Source organism: Coregonus lavaretus (assembly GCF_964263955.1).
Source record: "Coregonus lavaretus genome assembly, contig: HAP1_SCAFFOLD_2651, whole genome shotgun sequence".
NCBI lineage: Eukaryota > Metazoa > Chordata > Actinopteri > Salmoniformes > Salmonidae > Coregonus > Coregonus lavaretus.
In genome coordinates, this window is record NW_028158497.1 from 24404 (window position 1) to 49454 (window position 25051).

The 25051-nt window shown below is 41.9% G+C and overlaps 1 protein-coding gene across 1 annotated transcript in view; it reads right to left on the reverse strand.

Annotated features, from left to right (window-relative positions):
• LOC311123905 (staphylococcal nuclease domain-containing protein 1-like) overlaps positions 1-9493 on the reverse strand; it is a gene marked incomplete at its 3' end in the record, with an annotated part of 28480 nt that extends 18987 nt beyond the window's left edge. Inside the window, exons 1-4 of the mRNA XM_084198119.1 lie at positions 9272-9493; positions 5272-5421; positions 2814-2934; positions 2453-2534 (exon numbers count right to left, since the gene is read on the reverse strand). Coding sequence (XP_084054245.1) covers positions 2453-2534; positions 2814-2934; positions 5272-5421; positions 9272-9484 — 566 coding nt within the window. The remainder of the gene's footprint in view (positions 1-2452; positions 2535-2813; positions 2935-5271; positions 5422-9271) is intronic.
• Between the last annotated feature and the right edge of the window lie 15558 nt (positions 9494-25051).

Here is a 25051-nt window from a genome sequence, read left to right on the forward strand (position 1 = left end):
GTACCAATTCTAATTTGGATTCCCTCACCCACGGTCGGTGTGGTTACATAAACCACCACAACACCCCCTTCAATCATTTAACAAAAACAGCCAGTCAGAGAGAGAGCCTGCTGTCTCATAGGCCAGGAGGAGCCTGCCTGGCCCAAGGTTGGGTTACCTTGGAAGAAACATAAATTGTTTGAAGAGGAGATCTGTGTGGTGTAATTGTTTGAAGAGGAGATCTGTGTAGTGTAATTGTTTGAAGAGGAGATCTGTGTGGTGTAATTGTTTGAAGAGGAGATCTGTGTGGTGTAATTGTTTGAAGAGGAGATCTGTGTAGTGTAATTGTTTGAAGAGGAGATCTGTGTGGTGTAATTGTTTGAAGAGGAGATCTGTGTAGTGTAATTGTTTGAAGAGGAGATCTGTGTGGTGTAATTGTTTGAAGAGGAGATCTGTGTGGTGTAATTGTTTGAAGAGGAGATCTGTGTAGTGTAATTGTTTGAAGAGGAGATCTGTGTGGTGTAATTGTTTGAAGAGGAGATCTGTGTGGTGTAATTGTTTGAAGAGGAGATCTGTGTAGTGTAATTGTTTGAAGAGGAGATCTGTGTGGTGTAATTGTTTGAAGAGGAGATCTGTGTGCTGTAATTGTTTGAAGAGGAGATCTGTGTAGTGTAATTGTTTGAAGAGGAGATCTGTGTGGTGTAATTGTTTGAAGGGGAGATCTGTGTAGTGTAATTGTTTGAAGAGGAGATCTGTGTGGTGTAATTGTTTGAAGAGGAGATCTGTGTGGTGTAATTGTTTGAAGAGGAGATCTGTGTAGTGTAATTGTTTGAAGAGGAGATCTGTGTGGTGTAATTGTTTGAAGAGGAGATCTGTGTAGTGTAATTGTTTGAAGAGGAGATCTGTGTGGTGTAATTGTTTGAAGAGGAGATCTGTGTAGTGTAATTGTTTGAAGAGGAGATCTGTGTGGTGTAATTGTTTGAAGAGGAGATCTGTGTGGTGTAATTGTTTGAAGAGGAGATCTGTGTAGTGTAATTGTTTGAAGAGGAGATCTGTGTGGTGTAATTGTTTGAAGAGGAGATCTGTGTAGTGTAATTGTTTGAAGAGGAGATCTGTGTAGTGTAATTGTTTGAAGAGGAGATCTGTGTGGTGTAATTGTTTGAAGAGGAGATCTGTGTGGTGTAATTGTTTGAAGAGGAGATCTGTGTAGTGTAATTGTTTGAAGAGGAGATCTGTGTAGTGTAATTGTTTGAAGAGGAGATCTGTGTGGTGTAATTGTTTGAAGAGGAGATCTGTGTGGTGTAATTGTTTGAAGAGGAGATCTGTGTAGTGTAATTGTTTGAAGAGGAGATCTGTGTGGTGTAATTGTTTGAAGAGGAGATCTGTGTAGTGTAATTGTTTGCGCGTGTGCCCCAGCAGCGAGGAGAGGATGGTTGGCACGTGGCCCGGGCCTTCTGTTAATTGGCTCCTGGCATAGTTTGAGCGCCGCGGACAGCCAGGTTCGGAACATGTGCTCGCCCGCTCCGATTTCAAATCATCGTCGCCCTCCAATTGGGGTGATCATGGAGAGCAATCGCCAGGCTAATGAATAAGGGTCCGCTCGTCTCCCAGCCCTCCCACCATAATAACAACCCCATTTGGGCCAAACGACGGCCTGCGTAGAGGCGTTTACATTAAAGCCTGTTCCGAGCCATTGAGTGAAATGCTCGAAACGAGTCGTTAGGTCCAAAATATGCAGGCAGGCCATTTATATATTCATCTGGTACACACAGTGAAAACACAGGGTTTCACAGCACTGAACTCCTGTAGTGCCCAGTCATGCCCACTAAGGGGCGATCAATCACTCAGGGCTGAATGGGTGTTTTGGGACAGTTATTAGACTGGTGAGTTTTCAACTGGATAATAAAGCTTTATGTTATGTATGACAGAGGCTTTTGAGACCACCGATCAGTGGGAAAGCCTCAATGTTACTGCAGAGCAACACTGCCACCACCTGGTCTCACACCTTAACTGAGAGCCTCAAATGGGAGGGGGTGAAGATTCTATGTGCAGTGGCATTGTGTCATCAATAATACATGCAGCCCATTGTGACATCAAGCAAGCGCATTGTGACATCACACACTCATGAGTCACACTATTTTCTAAATTCTGTCATAGTGCAAGTGTTGAATTGTGACATCATACTTCGGCCTTCTGTGGCATCACAGCAAGTGGACAGTGTGCTGATGTCACAATAGGGAAATAATCAAAAGGTGTCACAATAGACAGACGACTGATGTTTATCCCATCATCTTACGCATGTAACAATGGCAAATTCTACTGTGACAAATTGACTGCAGTATCATGTTTCCCTGGTTACCACCACTTCAAATCTCTATGGGGCTGATTAAAGACTTAGTAAATCAATCAACACCCTGTTAAAAGACTGATGCACCCTGTTGCTTGTGACATCACAGCACTGCTGAGATCTTACTTGTTGCCCCGGATTCCTTCCCTGCGGACGGTGGCGAGGCCCTCGTTCACCAGACACTCAGCAATGTTCTCGCCGGTGGTGTCTAGAGGGAGCGAGAGAGACAGAGGATTTAACACTCAAAAGAAATAAAGAAACAGAGTATGAAGTTGGAGGTACAGTGGATGCATGAAGAAGAGTCCATTCATTCGATCAATGGAAATGCAGTCAATTCAAGGAGGAATTGAAATCCTATCCCTGAATGGAAAAATATCCCTGTGGGATATAGACAAATAGTGCACCAGTGATGTAGTGATGTTTTCCCCGACTAGTAGTAACTCTGGCCTCTATTTGTGGCTGTGTTAGTGTCTGGTGGTCTTCTCACCTCTGCCCAGGTACACCATGCCGTATTCTCTGCCCAGAGCGGTCTTGACCTCCACTGTGAAGCATACCTCCTTCCCAACCAGTATCTTGCGCAGGAACTCTCTGGCCTGGAAGGCATAGGGCTGCAAGGGAAAGAAGACAGGTTCACCTGTTGATCACGGCAATGTTTTACCACTAGGGGCACCAAATAATCACAATCACCCACAATTCATCTCTAGACCCTGACCAAAGAGATAGGACTCATCTTTGCATCTGTTCCATTATAGCATCTATGACTGCATGGGCAGCGCAATCTCCATTTTGTAGAAGTCAATATTATTTTTCACAATTAGCTGATCCCTCCTGATGACCCGGTTGGACATGACTCCAACAGGGTCACCAGGAGGGATCAGCCAATGAAGTTGGATGTACCACCCAGTTGACTACATTAAAAATGGTGGAAGCCCTCAAATGGCACTGCCCATGCTGATACGGCCTTTTGGCCACTAGAGGCCTCTATCATTCTCTATGACCAAAAACGGGACACATACAGTTGAAGTCGGAGGTTTACATACACCTTAGCCAACTACATTTAAACTCAGTTTTCCACAATTCCTGACATTTAATCCTAGTAAAAATTCCCTGTCTTAGGTCAGTTAGGATCACCACTTTATTTTAAGAATGTGAAATATCAGAATAATAGTAGAGAATTATTTATTTAAGCTTTTATTTCTTTCACCACATTCCCAGTGGGTCAGAAGTTTACATACACTCAATTAGTATTTGGTAGCATTGCCTTTAAATTGTTTCACTTGGGTCAAACGTTTTGGGTAGCCTTCCACAAGCTTCCCACCATAAATTGGGTGAATTTTGGCCCATTCCTCCTGAAAGAGCTTGTGTAACTGAGTCAGGTTTGTAGGCCTCCTTGCTCGCACACGCTTTTTCAGTTCTGCCCACACATTTTCTATAGGATTGAGGTCAGGGCTTTGTGATGGCCACTCCAAAACCTTGACTTTGTTGTCCTTAAGCCATTTTGCCACAACTTTGGATGTATGCTTGGGGTCGTCCATTTGGAAGACCATTTGCAACCAAGCTTTAACTTCCTGACTGATGTCTTGAGATGTTGCTTCAATATATCCACATAATTTCCCTTCCTCATGATGCCATCTATTTTGTGAAGTGCACCAGTCCCTCCTGCAGCAAAGCACCCCCACAGCAGGATGCTGCCACCCCCGTGCTTCACGGTTGGGATGGTGTTCTTCTGCTTGCAAGCACCACCTTTTTCCTCCAAACATAATGATGGTCATTAAGGCCAAACAGTTCTATTTTTGTTTCATCAGACCAGAGGACATTTCTCCAAAAAGTACAATCTTTGTCCCCATGTGCAGTTGCAAACCATAGTCTGGCTTTTTTATGGCGGTTTTGGAGCAGTGGCTTCTTCCTTGCTGAGTGGCCTTTCAGGTTATGTCGATATAGGACTCGTTTTACTGTGGATATATACACTTTTGTACATGTTTCCTCCAACATCTTCACAAGATCCTTTGCTGTTGTTCTGGGATTGGTTTGCACTTTTCGCACCAAAGTACGTTCATCTCTAGGACACAGAACACGTCTCCTTCCTAAGCGGTATGACGGATGCGTGGTCCCATGGTGTTTATACTTGAGTACTATTGTTTGTATAGATGAACGTGGTACCTTCAGGCTTTTGGAAATTGCTCCCAAGGATGAACCAGATTGTGGAGGTCTACAATTTTTTTTCTGAGGTCTTGGCTGATTTCTTTAGATTTCCCCATGATGTCAAGCAAAGAGGCACTGAGTTTGAAGGAAGGCCTTGAAATACATCCACAGGTACACCTCCAATTGACTCAAATGATGTCAATTAGCCTATCAGAAGCTTCGAAAGCCATGACATCATTTTCTGGAATTTTCCAAGCTGTTTAAAGGCACAGTCAACTTAGTGTATGTAAACTTCTGACCCACTGGAATTGTGATACAGTGAATTATAAGTGAAATAATCTGTCTGTAAAGAATTGTTGGAAAAATTACTTGTGTCATGCACAAAGTAGATGTCCTAACCGACTTGCCAAAACTCTAGTTTATTAACAATAAATCTGTAGAGTGGTTGAAAAACGAGTTGTAATGACTCCAACCTAAGTGTATGTAAACTTCCGATTTCAACTGTATATGCTTTACGAGACAACAAGCATCATATATCAGCGATTACATAATAACTGGCACTGCAGGTGGAATCTGATCGAAGAACACCCAACACTTTTTCTTAGTACAACCCCTGAGAAAACACTCCACCATAATTATGTTGCTCCAAAAAGTGAATGCATCGTCTTCATGCAGCCACCCAAAATCAATTTAGTTCCTTATGAACCTCAATACAACGCCTACCCCCCCCCCCCCTCATTCGTCTTCATGAATGGACCAGCCCACTGATTGAGTCAGTAATTGGTTGAAGTGCTTCAACACACCTCGTCGGGGGTGTCCTTTTGGTCGGGCTGGCTCTGGGGGGCGCGGCGAGCCAGCACCCCGGTACGGATGTTACTCAGGTTGATCTGACGCTCCGGGGGCGGGCCTCCCCGTGGCTGGCCCCGCACGATTATTGCACATCCTGACAAGACCTGGAAGAGAGGAACGTCACAGTAAATATTAGCATTGGGCTATTAGGGGAAACACCAGGGATATTTACATTGCTGCAGGGGTAGGTAGAATGTCTACAGGCTAATCGGAGACTGGTAATGGGCTGATATGGAAGTAGAGCTTTTGGTAGTGCTTACTATTATTTTGACTAATTCTCTCAGAACTCAACCCTATTGCATGGTATTGGAGGTAGAGGAAAAAACGGTTGTGGTGAAAGAGTGTGACTGTATATAGTCTCGTAACAGTACTACTAGTAGTAGTAGCAGCAGTAATAGTCGTAGTAGTAGTGATCGTGTTTGTAGTAGTAGTAGTAGCAGTAATAGTGGTAGTAATAGTGGTAGTAGTAGTAGCAGTAATAGTCGTAGTAGTAGTGATCGTGGTTGTAGTAGTAGCAGTAGTAGAGCCAGGCCTAGTATAGACCTAACAGCTGTGACAGTGAATAGGCCTAGTGGTAGGTTGGTGTTGAGTGTTCAGTTCAGACAGGGTTAGACCCAATCAAAAACAAAGTGCCTTTTCTTGTAGCGAGAAGTACTGTCAGACCAGTGTCATCTGGGGTTTATTCATTACGGAAACCGTTTAAGACCCAAACGGATGCAAACAGAGCAAAACAAGAGTTTCTATTGGATGAATTCAGGTAGGTCCCTCCCGTTTCGCTTGCTTCCGTTTAGAAAACAGAATCGGCGGAATGAATACACCCCAGACGATGAAGTATTGGGATCTAGAAAGATTTTCCACACTGAAGAGTGACTCACTCCTCAGAACACCACTAAACAGAACAGGAGGAAGGGAAAGGGGCCTAAGCTCCTGTAGTGATTCATGACCAGTCATGATAGCTCCTGTAGTGATTCATGACCAGTCATGATAGCTCCTGTAGTGATTCATGACCAGTCATGATAGCTCCTGTAGTGATTCATGACCAGTCATGATAGCTCCTGTAGTGATTCATGACCAGTCATGATAGCTCCTGTAGTGATTCATGACCAGTCATGATAGCTCCTGTAGTGATTCATGACCAGCCATAGATAGCTCCTGTAGTGATTCATGACCAGCCATAGGTAGCTCCTGTAGTGATTCATGACCAGTCATGATAGCTCCTGTAGTGATTCATGACCAGTCATGATAGCTCCTGTAGTGATTCATGACCAGCCATAGATAGCTCCTGTAGTGATTCATGACCAGCCATAGATAGCTCCTGTAGTGATTCATGACCAGCTGTAGATGAACATTTTGCAACGGAATCCGAATAATGACTACAGGGGAGGCTGGTGGGAGGAGATATAGGAGAACAGGCTCATTGTAATGGCTGGAATGGATTCAATGGAATGGTACCAAACACATGGAAACAACGTGTTTGACTCAGTTCCATTGATTCCATTCCAGCCATTACAATGAGCCCGTCCTCCTATAGCTCCTCCGACCAGCCTCCTCTGAATGAATAGACCTCTACGGTTTGCTCAAAGGCTGTGTTCCGATCTAGACAGTGGCTTTGGCTTGCCTCCTCGTCTCCTTTCCTCATTTGAAAGGGTTGGATAAGTGGAAATAGGCTAATATCTCTGTTCTGTTCAGGTTGGTGGTTTTGAAGGAAAGGAGTGAAGGACAGGAGACAAAGGTTACACCAAGACTAGTGGGACTGAGTCTGTAAGCCATATGTGACAAGGAGCCAAGTCTTCAGGGAAGATCCCTCAACACCCAGACTACTATTCTCTGTGCTCCTCCATCCGACCCAGCCAGATGCTGTACAACAAATCGGCTCCTCTAACCCTTTAGGGAGTGAACATTATTTATAATAAGGGTTACATGGAGAAAAATTTGACCTCTCTGAAATGAAAATGGATGGCCCTCCCTTCAGCAAAATAAATTCCAGCTAAACTCTCCCTGAACGCTTGGAAAAAAACAAGTGACCCTCCCTTATACCCAAAATAATAATTAAAACAAAGTGGATAGCAGAGAACGTGTCTATCGTTTACCCTCACTTTTTGGACAGACCAGAGCCTTAGATATGCGGTGCGGCATAGGGCACACATCGATATATAGCCTAATAAGCAACTCATTCTAAAACATTGAGAAATATTGAAATGTCATAAATTACATGACACTCCCCTGGACTAAATAAAAAAATACTAAACCCTCCACTTGACTGAAATTGAAAAAGCATGACCCTTCCCCATTTTCCTCCAGGTAACCAACCATTCTGTAAATGTCGATCTATTCCTTACTGTACCGACTGTCTCATACCACACACTTCCCTTATCCCCAAGGTGACCGCTCGCTTGTTTACCCTCTCCAGAGGAAACATAGGTCTATGGGGACATCTAGGCAGTGGCAGGCAGTCTATAATTACTGTATACTAAAAAATATATAAGGCCTTTCAGTCAGTAACCATAGTAGGTGGGAGATGAATCCTACAGCTCTGAATTGTCTGAGTGTTGTATGATACCTGGTAGCCATATCTGCTGTAGCTAGCCTATACATACCGCACTAGATTAGATAAACTGTGGTCTGAAGTTGATCACTGAAAATGCTTTTCAGGAAATGACACACTGACACACAGAACCTGTGTCAACACAAATACAACCTGGAAACTGTATAGACTGGCCCACAGAGAGGAAGTAGAATCGGAGTAATTGCCAAACTGTGCTGAAATCAGGAATGTGATTACTTGCATGCCGTCGTTACGAGTATTGGCCTCTAGAAAGCGCTTAGATGTAGAATGAGACTGTGCATGCTAAATCATTTGGGGTTACTTTGGGCCACTGTAGCTATAGATATTACTACAACTGCTGCTTGCTTCCACTACGGGGGGACGGGGGAGGGGGAGGAATACGTGTCAGTTTCTCGTGGTCGCTTCAGAGCAGCAGACTTGCTGACGAAACTACACTGAACGCAAGACGTTCGTTTGATATTTTTGCCACACTTTTTGGAAATAAGTAGCCAATTCATCTCAAACCAAAATATATTATTTTGATAGTGGTGTCCATTGTTCGAGTTGAATTACATCCTCTAACGTGAAAGAATCTATGATAGCACACTAGTTAGCTTGCTACAGTAACCATTTGGATTTTGTGTCTGGAGTGGAATCAAAAGAATGCTAGCTAGCTTCCATTCCAGAACCATAAATCAGAGTTGTTTAGCCACGATACAGGAACACGCGCTCATCAGGACACGAACTTTGAACACTCCTAGCTAACTAGAGTTGGTTTATCTGGCTAAATACCTAGCTACATGAACCCCATAGCCGGGGTCAACCAAGCTAGTTATCAATTTTGCTTGGAAAGGTGTCATGCTTCCACACCTGCCAACAATTAATGTGCAAACAATTTCTAGTTAGCTAGTTACTGTAACGTTAGTTGTCTTGTTGCAACTTCAACTGGCTCCAGATATAAACCTATTTTGCGAGAGTTTGCACTAACGTCAGGGTATTTTCCTAAACACCTAATTCAAACACCTGTGCAGGACAAACAACTCCCTCTTGTTTGTTTGTCATTGTTGTTCAAGTGGTGTCCCAAGAGTTTCCTTGGGCACGGCAATGTTTACTTCAGTAAGGTTAGCTAACACCTTTTACATAAACCATGTCAACTCCTCAAAGTATGTGGCTAATCCTAAACTGCTGCAGAATTTAGTCAATTTATGGTGCTTGTTAGCTAACGGTGTTAGCTAGCCAACATTGTCATTGAACACGACATTGAATAGTACTTTTCTAACAAGAAAAAGACCACGACAATGAGAAGTTGTTGTATATCGTAGCTAGCTCGTTAACTCGCTAGTTAATCGAAAGCTAACAAGCTGTTAGCATCATCCCCAGTCCCACACTCTTTATCCATATGTTCCTACCATCTTGACTATTCCTCTCTGGAGCGCCGCAACCGGAGCAGGATTCGCCTGTGCCGAAACTGATGATGCCATGTCCACAAAGTTAGATACGCCGTTTAGGGGGAAACAGGTAAGGAGCCGGGAGTCAGAAATGACTGTTCTATTGAAACCCAAGAGGAAAAGGCTGGATAACTGTGAACACACGCTATACCGGAAACACACCGTACCATGCATACACGTCAAAGAGTTACTTTTCCGGGTACATGATTAGAAATGAATGGGACAGATAGGCTATTCCTTGGACGCGTAATCAGAGTGAAATAAGATCTTCCGGTGCATGGGGAGGTTATACACGTCAGCATGGTATTACCCTGGTACCATTCATAACGTTCTCGTGGTCAGAGCAGTGGATGCCCTGAGCTCTTGACATGCAAAAATAGTACAATGTTATGTGGTCTATTCACCCAATGCAAATCAAATGTGACCTTTCATTCCCACGGGGGGTATGAAAAAAAACTAACTGTAAGTCGCTCTGGATACGAGCGTCTGCTAAAATAAATAAAATAAAAATATATAAACCAAAGCTAATCAACAAATCTACAGAGAGAGGCTATGTATCTTTGTTCGATTGTAGGCTATTTAAATTAGGGGAATTATTTACTGTAAGGCAAAGATACCTGTACCTAAATATGTCCTGTCATACTTCCCATCCCCTGTAATCGTAGACCAGGGGTGTCAAACATACGGCCGAACGGGGTCTAATCCGGCCCGCAAACATACAAAAATTACATGTATATATTTTTCTATATATATTTTTTTTTTTGGGGGGGGGGGGGGGGGGGGGGGTTTCAATTTGACTAAAACCAAATTGAAACTGTGTAGAAATTATAATGGACCTATATTCACACCATTTCTTAAATGCTGACATTTTTTGGGGAGGCTGCACAACAGATGGCTATATGGTCCGCTAATACAGCACTAGTAAAGGCCCAGTGCACTAGTTTTTTAAATATAATATTATTTTTAAATCAGATTTTTCATTGGGTGCTGCAGCACCCTCAGCCCCCATACTTCCCGTGTCCAGCTCACTAACACTCAATGTGCACAGTCAATGGATCTACATTCATACAGTTGCTTGACTGTTCAGCAACTTATAATCACTAAATACTCAGGGAGCATTGAAAATTCCCAAAACGATGGATAGAGGAAAATGTTTTGCACATTTTTACGCAAGGAAATATAACAAATGTTCAGTGCGGCCCTCCGGACCTCGTTGAAGATCGAATGCTGCAAAGTATAATGCACAATATATATAGTCCAATATTTACATGTGTTTGGGGGACGGGGGGATTGGGGAACAAGTGTTGAAAATATGCTGTATTTAGCAATAATAATAAGTCTTGTGATGTGTGGAAAGAAATCAGGTCAGAAAGAAAACCATGTTTGACCATTTGAAATAATGTTTATACAAACCGTGAAATGATTTGATATCAATAGCTAGGTTTCCATCAGTGGATGCTCCTCAGAGGAGGAAGGGGAGGACCATCCTCCTCAGTGAATTACCTAAAAATAAAATATGTAAAACATTTAATAAGTTATCCTTTTTAGATAACACTATATTAAATATATTCACGTCACCAAATAATTTATTAAAACACACTGTTTTGCAATGAAGGTCTAGAGTAGCCTCAACAACACTCTGTAGGGTAGCACCATGGTGTAGCCAGAGGACAGCTAGCTTCCTTCCTCCTCTGGGTACATTGATTTCAGTAAAATACCTAGGAGGCTCATCGTTCTCACCCCCTTCCATAGACTTACACAGTAATTATGACAACTTCCGGAGGACGTCCTCCAACCTATCAGAGCTCTTGCAGCATGAACTGACAAGTTGTCCACCCAATCAAAGGATCAGAGAATGAATCTAATACTAAAAGCATATGCTACAGCTAGCTATCACTGCAGTGTATAAAATATGGTGAGCAGTTGACTCAAAGAGAGAGAAAGACAATAGTTGAACAGTTTTGAACAAATTAATTTCTTCCAAAATGAAGGAGAAGCAAGAGAGAGATTGCGTCATTTTTTTCCACTTTCAGTTTCAGTTACTTAGCTAGCCAATGCAGTTAGTGGGATGCTATGTTAGCTAATTGGCTATGACTATCCAACACAACACTGGAACTCTTCCAAGTCAAAGTAAGCTTTTGGTTTTACAAATGTATTGCCACTGGGGCCTGCCGGTGTAAGTGCTAAACTGCTTACTGGCTGTACACTGTAACGTTACTGCATGATTGTAGTGGGTTTACTAACGCGTTAGTTATATTAGCTATGTTGACTATGATGTTATTTTAGCTAATTTGGTGACAACGATGTAGGCTGTGTGTAGTGGTTATGATATGTTTTGGCTTGGAACGTTTCTTTTGCCTGGTCACATACAGCTGATGTTGAGGAGAGCGCATAGATGCGAGAAGGAATACAACGTGCCTGCTATGAAAGTGAATGCGTGATCAGGGGTGTATTGATTCTGTTTAAAACATTTTCTTAAACGGAAGCAAACGGAATGAAACAGGGATAAACATACTTGAATTTGTCCAATATAAACTTTTGTTTGCAACTGTTGGACTAATGATTACACCCTAGATTAGCTAGATGCAGGCAAGAGTGTGCAACCAAAAGCTCAGATCCTCAAAAAGTTCTACAGCTGCACCATCGAAAGCATCCTGACTGGTTGCGTCACCGCCTGTTGAAACTGCTCGACCTCCGACCACAAGGCACTACAGAGGGTAGTGCGTATGGCCCAGTACATCACTGGGGCCAAGCGTCCTGCCATCCAGGACCTCTATAGCAGGTGGAGTAAAAGGAAAGCCCTAAAAATTGCCAGAGACTCCAGCCATCCTAGTCATAGACTGTTCTCTCTGCTACCGCACGGCAAGCGGTACCGGAGAGCCAAGTCTAGGTCCAAAAGGCTTCTTAACAGCTTCTACCCCAAGCCATAAGACTCCTGAAGAGCTAATCAAATGGCTACCCAGACTATTTGCATTGTTGGTTAAGGGCTTGTAAGTAAGCATTTCACTGTAAGGTCTACACCTGTTGTATTCGGCGCATGTGACAAATACAATTTGATTTGATTTGAAGGCAGTATTGCATGTGTCACTGTCTATCCATGTGTCACTGTCTGTCACCTCAAATTTGTGATTTTTGGGGGGGGTTATCATTTGATTTACACAACATGCCTACCACTTTGAAGATGCAAAATATTGTTTATTGTGAAACAAACAAGAAATAAGACAAAAAAACTGAAAACTTGAGCGTGCATAACAATTCACCCCTCAAAGTCAATACTTTGTAGAGCCACCTTTTGCAGCAATTACAGCTGCAAGTCTCTTAGGGTATGTCTCTATAAGCTTGGCACATCTAACCACTGGGATTTTTGTCCATTCTTCAAAGCAAAACTGCTCCAGCTCCTTCAAGTTGGATGGGTTCCGCTGGTGTATAGCAATCTTTAAGTCATACCACAGATTCTCAATTGGATTTAGGTCTGGGCTTGACTAGGCCATTCCAAGACATTTCAGTTATTTAGCAGATGCTCTTATCCAAAGCAACTTACAGGAGCAATCGACAGATGTTTCACCTAGTCAGCTCGGGGATTAGAACCAGCGACCTTTCGGTTACTGGCACAACGCTCTTAACCACTAAGCTACCTGCCTTTCCACTTAAACCACTCAAGTGTTGCTTTAGCAGTATGCTTAGGGTCATTGTCCTGCTGGAAGGTGAACCTCCATCCCAGTCTCAAATCTCTAGAAGACTGAAACAGGTTTCCATCAAGAATTCCCCTGTATTTAGCGCCATCCATCATTCCTTCAGTTCTGACCAGCTTCCCAGTCCCTGCCGATGAAAAACATGGTGTTCTCGGGGTGATGAGAAGTGTTGGGTTTGTGGCAGACATAGCATTTTCCTTGATGGCCAAAAAGCTCAATTTTAGTCTCATCTGACTAAAATGACTAAATGGCTTTTTTCTGGCCACTCTTCCGTAAAGCCCAGCTTTGTAGAGTGTACGGCTTAAAGTGGTCCTATGGACAGATACTCCAATCTCAGCTGTGGAGCTTTGCAGCTCCTTCAGGGTTATCTTTGGTCTCTTTGTTGCCTCTGATTAATGCCCTCCTTGCCTGGTCCGTGAGTTTTGGTGGGCGGCCCTCTCTTGGCAGGTTTGTTGTGGTGCCATATTCTTTCAATTTTTTAATAATGGATTTAAAGATGCTCCGTGGGATGTTCAAAGTTTCTCCACAACTTTGTCCCTGACCTGTTTGGAGAGCTCCTTGGTCTTCATGGTGCCGCTTACTTGGTGGTGCCCTTGCTTAGTGGTGTTGCAGACTCTGGGGCCTTTCAGAACAGGTTTATATATACTGAGATCATGTGACAGATCATGTGACACTTAGGTTGCACACAGGTTGACTTTATTTAACTAATTATGTGACTTCTGAAGGTAATTGGTTGCACCAGATCTTATTTAGGGGCTTCATAGCAAAGGGGGTGAATACATATGCACGCACCACTTTTCCGTTTTATATTTTTTTGAATTTTTTGAAACAAGTTCCTTTTTTCATTTCACTTCACCAATTTGGACTATTTTGTGTATGTCCATTACATGAAATCCAAATAAAAATCCATTTAAATTACAGGTTGTAATGCAACAAAATAGGAAAAAACGCCAAGGGGGGTGAATACTTCTGCAAGGCACTGAAGGGAAAATTCAAGTATCATGTAGTAGCCTAAGCCTATTGCTGTTACATTGAACTGGGTGAATGGAATATGAATGACAGTCATCCAATATGCTGTAATTGAAATAAGGACATGCTCATGAGAAACAATTATCGTCCTCCCTCACCTTAAACGGCACCTACCGCCACTGGTTTCCATCCAACTGTGACAGATTTTCATGTGAATATTCTCAAATCTGCACAAACAAAATTGGTGTGTTTTCACCAAATGAACTTGTTGCGGATAAAAATCAGTGTGTGATGACAAAATGTACTTAAAATGTCACTTAAGTTAAATAGCAAATGTGCCTACTCTGGTCTTGGCACATGCACTCTAGCCAACAGCTCGCAGATACAGTGCGGGTAGGTTATAGTCTACAATAGCTAGGTTTTAATCCAATTGACGACAGATTTTCATGCAAATATTCTAAAATCTGTATAAAACAGTATGCACATTTTCCCACCAGAGACGTGTTTCCATGAAATTGACTGGTTGCAGATAAAAGGCTGTTCATGTAAAATACATTTTGCGGTTAAATTCCCAAGTATCTAAATATATATATATATATTTTTTAATGTTTCCCAATTTTTCAACTCTACTGATGGTTTTATCACAACAAAAATTGCGTTATATAGCAAATGTGCCGACTCTGCTCTAGCAGATACAGCCTACTACATGATGAGATTATTGTGGATAAGAGCAATAATCATTTTTTGTCAAATTGCAGTCAAGTACAGGGCTGGACTACCACATTTGGGGTCCTGGGGTACCAACCTCCTCCAGTTTTTTCATTGTCATTCCCAGCTGATACAGATACTGTGTCTATCAGCATGTTGTCTGGTGTTAATGGATTTACCAGAGTGGTCATACCTTCCTGTGTGGTGTCCCGTATACAACAGGAGTTCCCTGATCCTGGTGCAGAATACACAGGGTTTCTCCCTCCCCATATTGACCAATACCGTTCAATACAATAATTAAAAAAGACAATACATGTAAAAGTTGTTTAGTAAAATGTTAATGCCGAGTACCAGGTCTCTCTCCATTGAGGGACATCAGTATCAAGCCCGTCTGTCAGTCTGGACTTCATCACATCATCTTGCAAGTCTCCATGTGCTGGCTCCTACATGTTCCTGTGAACACATACACACAGTCACTGTTATATTACCAATGGCAGTTAGGGATAGGTGATATCTGACACACAAACAGGTACTATGTTGAAGTTTGAACAGGTCAGAAATAACCTACCCAATTATGGTCTCCCGATCAAACGACTGAGGCTGCCGTCTGGCAAATGCATCTCCAGTCCATCTGCAGAAATAGGCAGAGTTGAGGCAGAGTTCATCAGTGACCATGGACTGAAAAGGGTGTTGCTATTACTGGACATTTGTGGATGTGTTGAGTGCCAGGTCTCTCTGCATCTCAGTCATTGTTCTATTACCAATGGCAGTTAGGATAGGTGATATCTGACACACAAACATATACTACACTGAACAAAAATATAAATGCAACATGTGTTGGTCCCATGTTTCATTGATCCCAGACATTTTCAATACACACAAAAAGCTTATTTATCTCAAATTTTGTGCACAAATTTGTTTACATCCCTGCTAGTGACCATTTCTCCTTTGCCAAGATAATCCATCCACCTGACTGGTGTGGCATATCAAGAAGCTGAATAAACAACATGATCATTACACAGGTGCACCTTGTGCTGGGGACAATAAAAGGCCACTAAAATGTTCCGTTTTGTCACACAACACAATGCCACACAGTCTCAAGTTTTGAGGGAGTGTGCAATTGGCCTGCTAACTGGAGGAATGTTTCACCAGAGCTGTTGCCAGAGAATTTAATGTTAATTTATCTACCATAACCTGCCTCCAACGTCGTTTTAGAGAATTTGGCAGTAGGTCGAACCAGCCTCACAACCGCAGACTACGTGTAACCACGTCAGCCCAGGACCTACACATCCGGCTTCACCTGCGGTATCGTCTGAGACCAGCCACCCAGACAGCTGATGAAGCTGTGGGTTTGCAAAAATGAAGAATTGCTGCACAAACTGTCAGACACTGTCTCAGGGAAGCTCATCTGCATGCTCGTTGTCCTCACCAGGGTCTTGACCTGACTACAGTTTGGCGTTGTAACTGACTTCAGTGGGCAAATGCTCACCTTCGATGGCCACTGGCACGCTGGAGAAGTGTGCTCTTCATGGATGAATCCCGGTTTCAACTGTACTGGGTTGATGGCAGACAGTGTGTATGGCGTTGTGTGGGCGAGCGGTTTGCTGATGTCAATGTTGTGAACAGAGTGCCCACACGACCCCACTGTTAAGGTATGGGCAGACATAAGCTACGGACAACGAACACAATTAAATTTTATCGATGGCAATTTGAATGCACAGAGATACCGTGACGGCCTGAGGCCCATTGTCGTGCCATTCATCCATCGCCATCACCTTTTTTTGACCAACAGATGCATGTCTGTATTCCCAGTCTTGTGAAATTCACAGATTAGGGCTTTATGAATTCATTTCAATTGAATGATTTCCTTATGAACTGTAACTCAGTAAAATCTTGGAAATTGTTGCATGTTGCGTTTATATTTTTGTTCTGTATATGTTGAAGTTTGAACTATACCTACCTAATTCTGTTCTCCATATCGACGATCGTTGGCGAGCAGGCAAGAGGTGAAGCTGGAGGTGAGATCTTTGCCAGAGCCCTATTGATGGGAATACCAGCATAGACCCGCTCCTGGCCCCTCATCAAAGATACTGGTCGGTCACACACAAACACACCTTGTGGAACCAACTTGATCTCTGCGTTCACCTTTCTATTTAATATCATAAAATGTGAAGTGAAATAGAATGGTGAGCACAGCGATCAGGCTGGTTCCACAAGGCTAGGTTATGCCCTGGACATTATATGGGGCGGCAGGAAGCCTAGCGGTTAAGAGCATTGGGCCAGTAACTGAAAGGTCGCTGGTTCAAATCCCCAAACCGACTAGGTGAAAAATATGTCGATGTGCCCTTGAGCAAGGCACTTAATCCTAATTGCTCCTGTAAGTCGCTCTGAATAAGATTGTCTGCTAAAATGTAAGTATGCATCTAAGAAGTAGAAAATAAGCAACAAAAAATGTGATTTTACATTAATTATGTTTCACAATTGGGTTATCAACGTTGCTGATAGCTAGCTAGGTAATGTCAGCTATGATATTGATAATGATTATCAAAATATGCATAACCATCAGTCAATGGTCTAGCTAGCGGTATACTCACCACCACTGGGGACCAACGATCTCCAAACACCTAGTCCGCATGATAGGGTATACCTATCTTCAACCTAGCTGGAAACATGCATTGCATGGTCAGTCCGTACAGGGATTTTTAGTCTCAAACGGCCGTGTTCCTTTGAAAGCGTGGGTTAGGGGCTATGAAACAATGGAGCCCCATTCAATTAAGGGAATCGAAGTGGGCGGAGGGGTGATTTACACGTGAAGCTTGGCAGAAGAAATTCAAACCCAACCTTAATTTACTTGTTGTGACGCACTGAGGTTCCAAACTCCATTTTAGACAAGACCAACTTTATGACCAAAATTATCCTATTTACACATTGTAATCAATTTTGACACTGGAATAAATGTTTCTAACTCATATCGATGCCACATAGGCCGTTTTCAAAGGGATTAGTTGGTTTTTAGGGGCAGTCGCTCTTTAAGAAATGCCATTGGTTGATGGATATAAAGTCTAAGACTTTTGATGCAGAATTTGTTACAGGAAATAATCATTGCCAGCTGGTCAGGTTAGCATAGGGCTAAGTGTGCTAGGTTTTCTGATGGGAAAAGCTAACGTAGCATTATATCACGTGCAATTACGTCGACGACAGTAATTGGCTGATGCGGATTTTGAGACGGAAAAAACGTTTAAGAGCTGGATTCAATCCATATCGTGAAAAATTTGCGGAAGATCTGCGTAGAAATGTAAAGGTAATTTCCGATTGAGCTGACATATGCAGCGTTTACCGTGAATGCAGTCTCCGCGAATGCGGGAACATTGGTTTAAAATTTGAATTGCACTATAACGTGGCTCTTCCGCGATACTTCTGCGATACAGATTGAATCCAGCCATAGGTTTAAACTTTTTCTAACATTCGCAAATATGGACCCGAACAGTTTTATTAAACTTGGGACTCGATTCAATCGCCAAAGTTCAGCGCTATAGCACGATTGAAATTTAAAGGCAATGTTTTCGCATTAGCAGAGACTGCATTCACTGTAAACGCTGCATATCTCGGCTCATTCGGAAATTACCTTTCAAATTGATATCATTGCTTGAGTACATAAATTGCTAAAAACAACAATGTACACATTTTCAAATCTAGATAGCAGATTTATGACCAGACAATCAAAGCTAACAATTTCTTATATTAGTAATATTAAAATGTTATTGTAGAAATTGCACAATGTCAATAGGTCTTGCATGGCATTACTTATATTTCAATACAAAATAGCTTTATATAACACTCATGACTAGTGATGGCTAGTGTGTCATGGTTCCACCTGTCACCAGAGGGCGGCAGAGACCGTCCTAGAGACATTAACGACACTCAGGTACTATTACTCATGATGATTTCCCTGTTAAGAGAGGTGTGTTTTCTGTTGTCCTTTGCAGAAGCTTGAATTTTTTGCCGTGTGCGTTTGTCTCCTGAGTGAGTTTTCGAGACTTAGTATTTGTTGTTTTTCCCATGTTACTGTGATCCTTCGGTTGCCGTTTCTCAGTAAAGTATTATGTTTATCCTTAACCACTGATTCCTCGTCTGGTTTCTTCTCTGCTCCTGGGTCTCTGCTCCACAAGAGGCCTCTATCATTCTCTATGTTGTAGCTAAATAACACCCATTTGAAATGATATACCCATGATGCTTTGTATTAATTATTCAAACGAGCCACTCCCATTAGTCTTAACATCACCTGACAAGATCAGGTCAAGATCAGGACAAGATCAGTACGAAGGACGCATGTTAACGGCAGGTATAGACAGGGCTAGAGACACTGGCCTGGGCTGTCCATGATTGGTGCATTGGAAGGTTGCCTTGTACAGTGTTAGCAATAGAATGTATTACAGTATATAACAAAGCCATGCCAACCACACTTTATCCAGGTTAATTCATTGCATTCTATTTCTCCCATGTAGCGTGATTGTACACTCTCTTATATCACTTGAGAGTCAGTGGAGGCTGCTGAGGGGAGGACGGCTCAGCAGCCTCCACTGCTGAGAGTATCCCTGGCCTATATCCAAGAATATTGACTGAAATCCTTGTTTTCATTTATGTATGACAATGTGAATGGTTTCATTTATGTATGACAATGTGAATGGTACTCCATCCCAGTGCTGACAGAGGGGGAAATCTGGCGGGAGTGAGCCGGCAACCTGAAGGTTGCTGGCATCAATATCTCAGGTGCCTCTCCAACCTAATGTGTCTGTGTGTGTATATTGGAGAGGTTGGATAAAAAAAGCAAAAGACACATTTCCATCTCATAAGGACTAATACAAGTTTATCTCTTAATTTAGTTTAGCTAATGAAAAAGCATGACTCACGCTGGCTCCGATTAAATATGTTTATTTTCTCCAGCTGATCTGAAACTGCTGGTGACTCTCAGATCCACCTCTACGCAGACGACACCATTTTGTAAACATCTGGCCCTTCATTGGACACTGTGTTAACAAACCTCCAAACGAGCTTCAATGCCATACAGCACTCCTTCCGTAGCCTCCAACTGCTCTTAAGCACTAGTAAAACTAAATGCATGCTCTTCAATCGAACGCTGCTTGCACCCGCCTGCCCGACTAGAATCACTACTCTCGGCGGGTCTGACTTAGAATATATGGACAACTACAAATACCTAGGTGTCTGGTTAGACAGTAAACTCTCCTTCCAGACTCACATTAAGCATCTCCAATCCAAAGTGAAATCTAGAATCGGCTTCCTATTTCGCAACAAAGCCTCCTTCACTCATGCTGCCAAACATGCCCTCGTAAAACTGACTATCCTACCGATCCTTGACTTCGGCGATGTCATTTACAAAATAGCTTGCAACACTCTACTCAGCAAATTGGATGTAGTCTATCACAGTGCCATCCGTTTTGTCACCAAAGCCCCATATACTACCCACCATTGTGACCTGTACGCTCTCGTTGGCTGGCCCACACTACATATTCGTCGCCAAACCCACTGGCTCCAGGTCATCTATAAATCACTGCTAGGCAAATCCCTGCCTTATCTTAGCTCATTGGTCACCCACCCGTAGTATGCGCTCCAGCAGGTATATCTCACTGGTCATCCCCAAAGCCAACACCTCCTTTGGGCGCCATTCCTTCCAGTTCTCTGCTGCCAATGACTGGAACGAACTGCAAAAATCTCTGAAGCTGGAGACTCTTATCTCCCTCACTAACTTTAAGCATCAGTTATCAGAGCAGCTTACCAATCACTGCACCTGTACACAGCCCATCTGTAATTAGCCCACCCAACTACCTCATCCCCATATTGTTATTTATTTTGCTCATTTGCACCCCAGTATCTCTATTTGCACATCATCTTCTGCACATCTGTCATTCCAGTGTTAATGCTAAATTGTAATTATTTTGCACTATGGCCTATTTATTGCCTTACCTCTATAACTTACTACATTTGCACACACTGTATATAGATTTTCTATTGTGTTATTGACTGTACGTTTTGTTTATTCCATATGTAACTCTGTGTTGTTGTTTTTATCGCACTGCTTTGCCTTATCTTGGGCAGGTCGCGGTTGTAAATGAGAACTTGTTCTCAACTGGCTTACCTGGTTAAATAAAGGTGAAATAAAAAAATAAAAAATAAAATACCGTCTCTCCTTTTCACAACAGATTTTTCACATAGCTCGGGGATTCAAATCAGCAACTGTAATGTGGAAAACATGTCAAGCAAACAGGATATGACTAACAAGTTTGCTTCCTGTTACAACCAAATGGTGTCCTCATTCACTCACTTTCTCTTTCTCAGTCAATATTGATATTATTGTACTGTAATAAATGAAGAATTTGGCTTTTGGCTCATTTGGGTTAAAGCTGACATACACTGCCCAGCAGTTGTATAATGTGTTCTCCAATGGGGGTAATGACTTTAATTGTTAACAGCTTGCGTCTGTCGATGATGTGAATGCAATGCAATGTTGGTTACAAATTTTTTTTAATGACACAGTAGTTTAGTGTAAGCTATAATTGATTGTATGAATATGATGGTTGAAGTGCCTTTGTGCCTGACGTGATGATGATATTAATATTATGTGGAACGTCTTTTCAAGCTTATGTGTGGCATGCAGAGTGTGCTTCTGCTATTATAACAACTTGGGTCGCATGGTAGCAATCCAGATTCAAACCACGCTCATACACTTAATGGTGTTAAGAATCAACAAGAATTCAGGATAGAGTGGTCCTCTGTAGCTCAGCTGGTAGAGCACGGCACTTGTAACGTCAAGGTAGTGGGTTCGATCCTCAGGACCACCCATACACAAAAATGTATGCACGCATGACTGTAAGTCGCTTTGGATAAAAGCGTCTGCTAAATGGCATATTATTTATTATTATTATTAGAGGACCAGACTTGAATGCAACCACTTTAACTAGCCTTGAACGCAGCTCCCTAGCAACTCAACAAGCATCAGCTGCAACTCATAGCTAATCAGCCTCCACACCTGAACACTCTACTTAAAGGGACATTTCACCAGTTTTTAACTTCATATCATCATCTCCAGCACCACCCTATCATCAGCATATGTGAAAATAGCGTTTTTTTATGTTTTGTAGTAAGAAATATAGAGAAAGATAAGTGTTTCCAATGACATCATCAACCAATTAGTAGACAATTAGTAGGCAATGCGTACTCACAATTGGTCAAAATCACACAATGCACACCGATGATGTCATTGGAAACACTTATCATCCTATATCTAATTAACTACAAAACATAGAAATGCACAATTTTCACATATGTTGATGATGGTGTGGTGCTGGAAATGATGAATGTGAAGTTGAAAAAGTTTCCCTTTAAACCTGACCGAACTAACATTCCTCCTCTTCATTCTGCATCTCTGTTGCACCACATTGCCTTGCTAGCCTTATCAAGTTTTGCATCCCTCACCTTCTCCACCTTCTATCTAGTATCTCTTATGTTCTTCCAAAGATGTCCTGGGGGGGATTGGCATCACCACAGCAGCCTATCTACCACGGCCTGACGATGACGTCTAACTGAGACTCCACGCCAAACTCTACAGAGTCCATCCCCTGGATCCTTCACCTGCAGCCCTTGGCTTCATCCGGTCCATTCTCACATCCATTCCATTTCCTCAATTAAATATTCTAAACCCATTTCGATGTCTGGTCCTTAAACTCGTGAATTTAAAATAGTTTTTTTTAGTGACTTTGACAAGGGCCACATTTACAAGTTTCAATCGTTTTTTTGTTTTTTTTTGTTTTATCATTTCACAGAACCATCCACAATCAAACTCATGTTGCCTGCCCTCTCAGTAAAACAAGTATAATATTGCAAACAAAGAATTACAATAACTTCATAATACATCAGCAATATATAGAATATATAGGGTCAATATGTTCTATAGCAAATGAAGCACACACAAATCAGATCACATGATTCAGTCATACTAGCATTTGAACTATACAATGATGTCGTCTCAGACGCACAGTTTTGTTCACACAAATCGATAGGCTACATCTTAAATAAGCATTATTTGGGGCTCAACGCTGTCCGATGTTGGCTACCATGGAAACCAATACATGTGCTTTTGTGCTGATGTTTATCGAATTACACATTCAATTTGAGCAGTCCTTCCAAGTGAGGGTAAATTGATTATTGTCATATTTCAGTGTGCAGAAATGCGCTAGAATGAAGGCTATATGACCCCACGTTGTGACGCATGAGGGAGCTCGGTGCGCTTTGGATAGGTTTATGGTACCCTTTTACGCGGGTAAAATGTTAATGTTTCTCTACACCTAGGGACACAAGAAAGCACAAATACACGTCGATGGAACCAAATACAATGTTGTTTGTCATTGAGATATGGTCGATCTATGTTTTTAATTCTTCCCATGGCCGAAATGGTTAGCCGACGCCTTTGGTGAGCCCAGCGAACATTTACGCACCAAGAATGTTTAACCATTTCCGTGCCCGCAGCGAGACTGTTTCATTAACCTTCGGTTGTACACACAAAATATGCAATAAAGTACTCAAAATCAATCGGGGCATGAACTCTGTGCAGTAATAAATAAGTATGTTATTTGTCTTCTCTGTCTGTTGGCAAGGAGACCATGGTGTCCAGAGCTGTTTATCAGCTATATACAATGCGTCCTGTACAGAAAATATAACCGTGCGCTAACTTGTGGGTTAATATATAATTTGGACCATATGGCATTTTAAAATCCACCCTTTATTTCGGTGGCACTTCGATCTGTGTGGACCTAGCTAATGATGCCCAATTAGTCATTAAACAGGACCAAAAGACGAGCCTTGTGTGGTTTCACATTTGCTAATATTTGCTCGTCAAATATTTCCTTTGAAACGTTTACAACACATTTTATCTGCTGGCTGGTCAAGAGACATCTGCGAGGGTTTTCCTCGTCCTTTTTTTCTAAATGAAGGTCCCAATTGGTCCCCCCACATTCGCCCTATCCGACTATTTGTTCATGCTTGAAAGAAAATGTAATAAAAGAGTCTGGATGATGGATTTATTATTTATCAAAAGCACTTTACCATATGGCAGTCGACATCGGGACAGATTTTCAAATGTTAGCTTTAAAAAAAGGAGACTCGATCGGACTAATCTAAAACACTTACCTCGGAAAGGATGCCCAAGTCACGTGACCCGAGACGTGTCGCTTGGAGATGGAATACAGTAAATGGAATTAACTTCCCTTTGGTGTCACACTGTGTGAAATTCGACTTTGAAAGACCAAAATGAGTATCTTCAGTTGCCCAACAGAATTTTTTTTGTTGACGTAGCATACAAAAGTCGAATCTTGACGTAGCATATGGTCCATCTTCAGGATCCAGTACTGTATATATAAGAATACCTTGTGCTTATGCGCATAATTGTCTAGAGAGAGCAGTGGATGCGAACTTCCTATTCCCTTATATTATGTACCTAACCAAATAATTAATACGGAATTGAATAGCCTAACGGACTAATAACCTTGAAACCCATTTAGATGTAAACCTATAGTCCACTGTAAATACACTGCATGTGAGATACAATTGCTCCTGTTGACCTTACAGTTTATGATATGGTCTCGCATTCTTCTGCTTCAAGTTCACAATTACAAAAGCTGTTTTACTAGGTCTAGTTAACACCATAATAATATACTTTTTTTTTTTTTTTTTTTTTTTTACAAATATCTTGGGAAATAATTGTGACCACAACATTGAAAACAAATGTCACATTGGCACTTTATAAGAAAGGGTCATCCATATTTCTATCCTATAATTTGTGTGGTCAAATATTGTGGTTCGCAGGTTGATTTCCAGACAATCGAGTCTGAATAGACTAGGTTACTTGAGAGTCAGGAAAAGTAGGCATACATGCAATATTGACATTTCTCCTATCAGACCGCTACGTCATCTAGAAAAGGCTGATAGGCTATATATTTGTGAAGTCGCACGTGAATCCTGTCAGTGGCGACCTGTGCAACGGACAGGTGTGAATTGGCATCCCCTCAGACTCGGAATATTCACATTTTACAGGTGAGGTGTTTTACGCACTTTACAAGTTCCTCATATAACAGTTTATTCTCTTGTTTATCAAATCAAAGGAAAATCAGCACTGTAAATTATACAGGAATGATCTTATTGTTTCATTTGATAAGGCTCTGACGAACCAGTTGACATGTGCGGAACGAATGTGGACCTGTCAAACGAAGGTAGGCCTATATTCAAAGGAAGGACTAATTGTAATGTGTTAGAATATTATTAAATCCATTGAATTGAGTGGAGACATTTTTTCCAACAATAT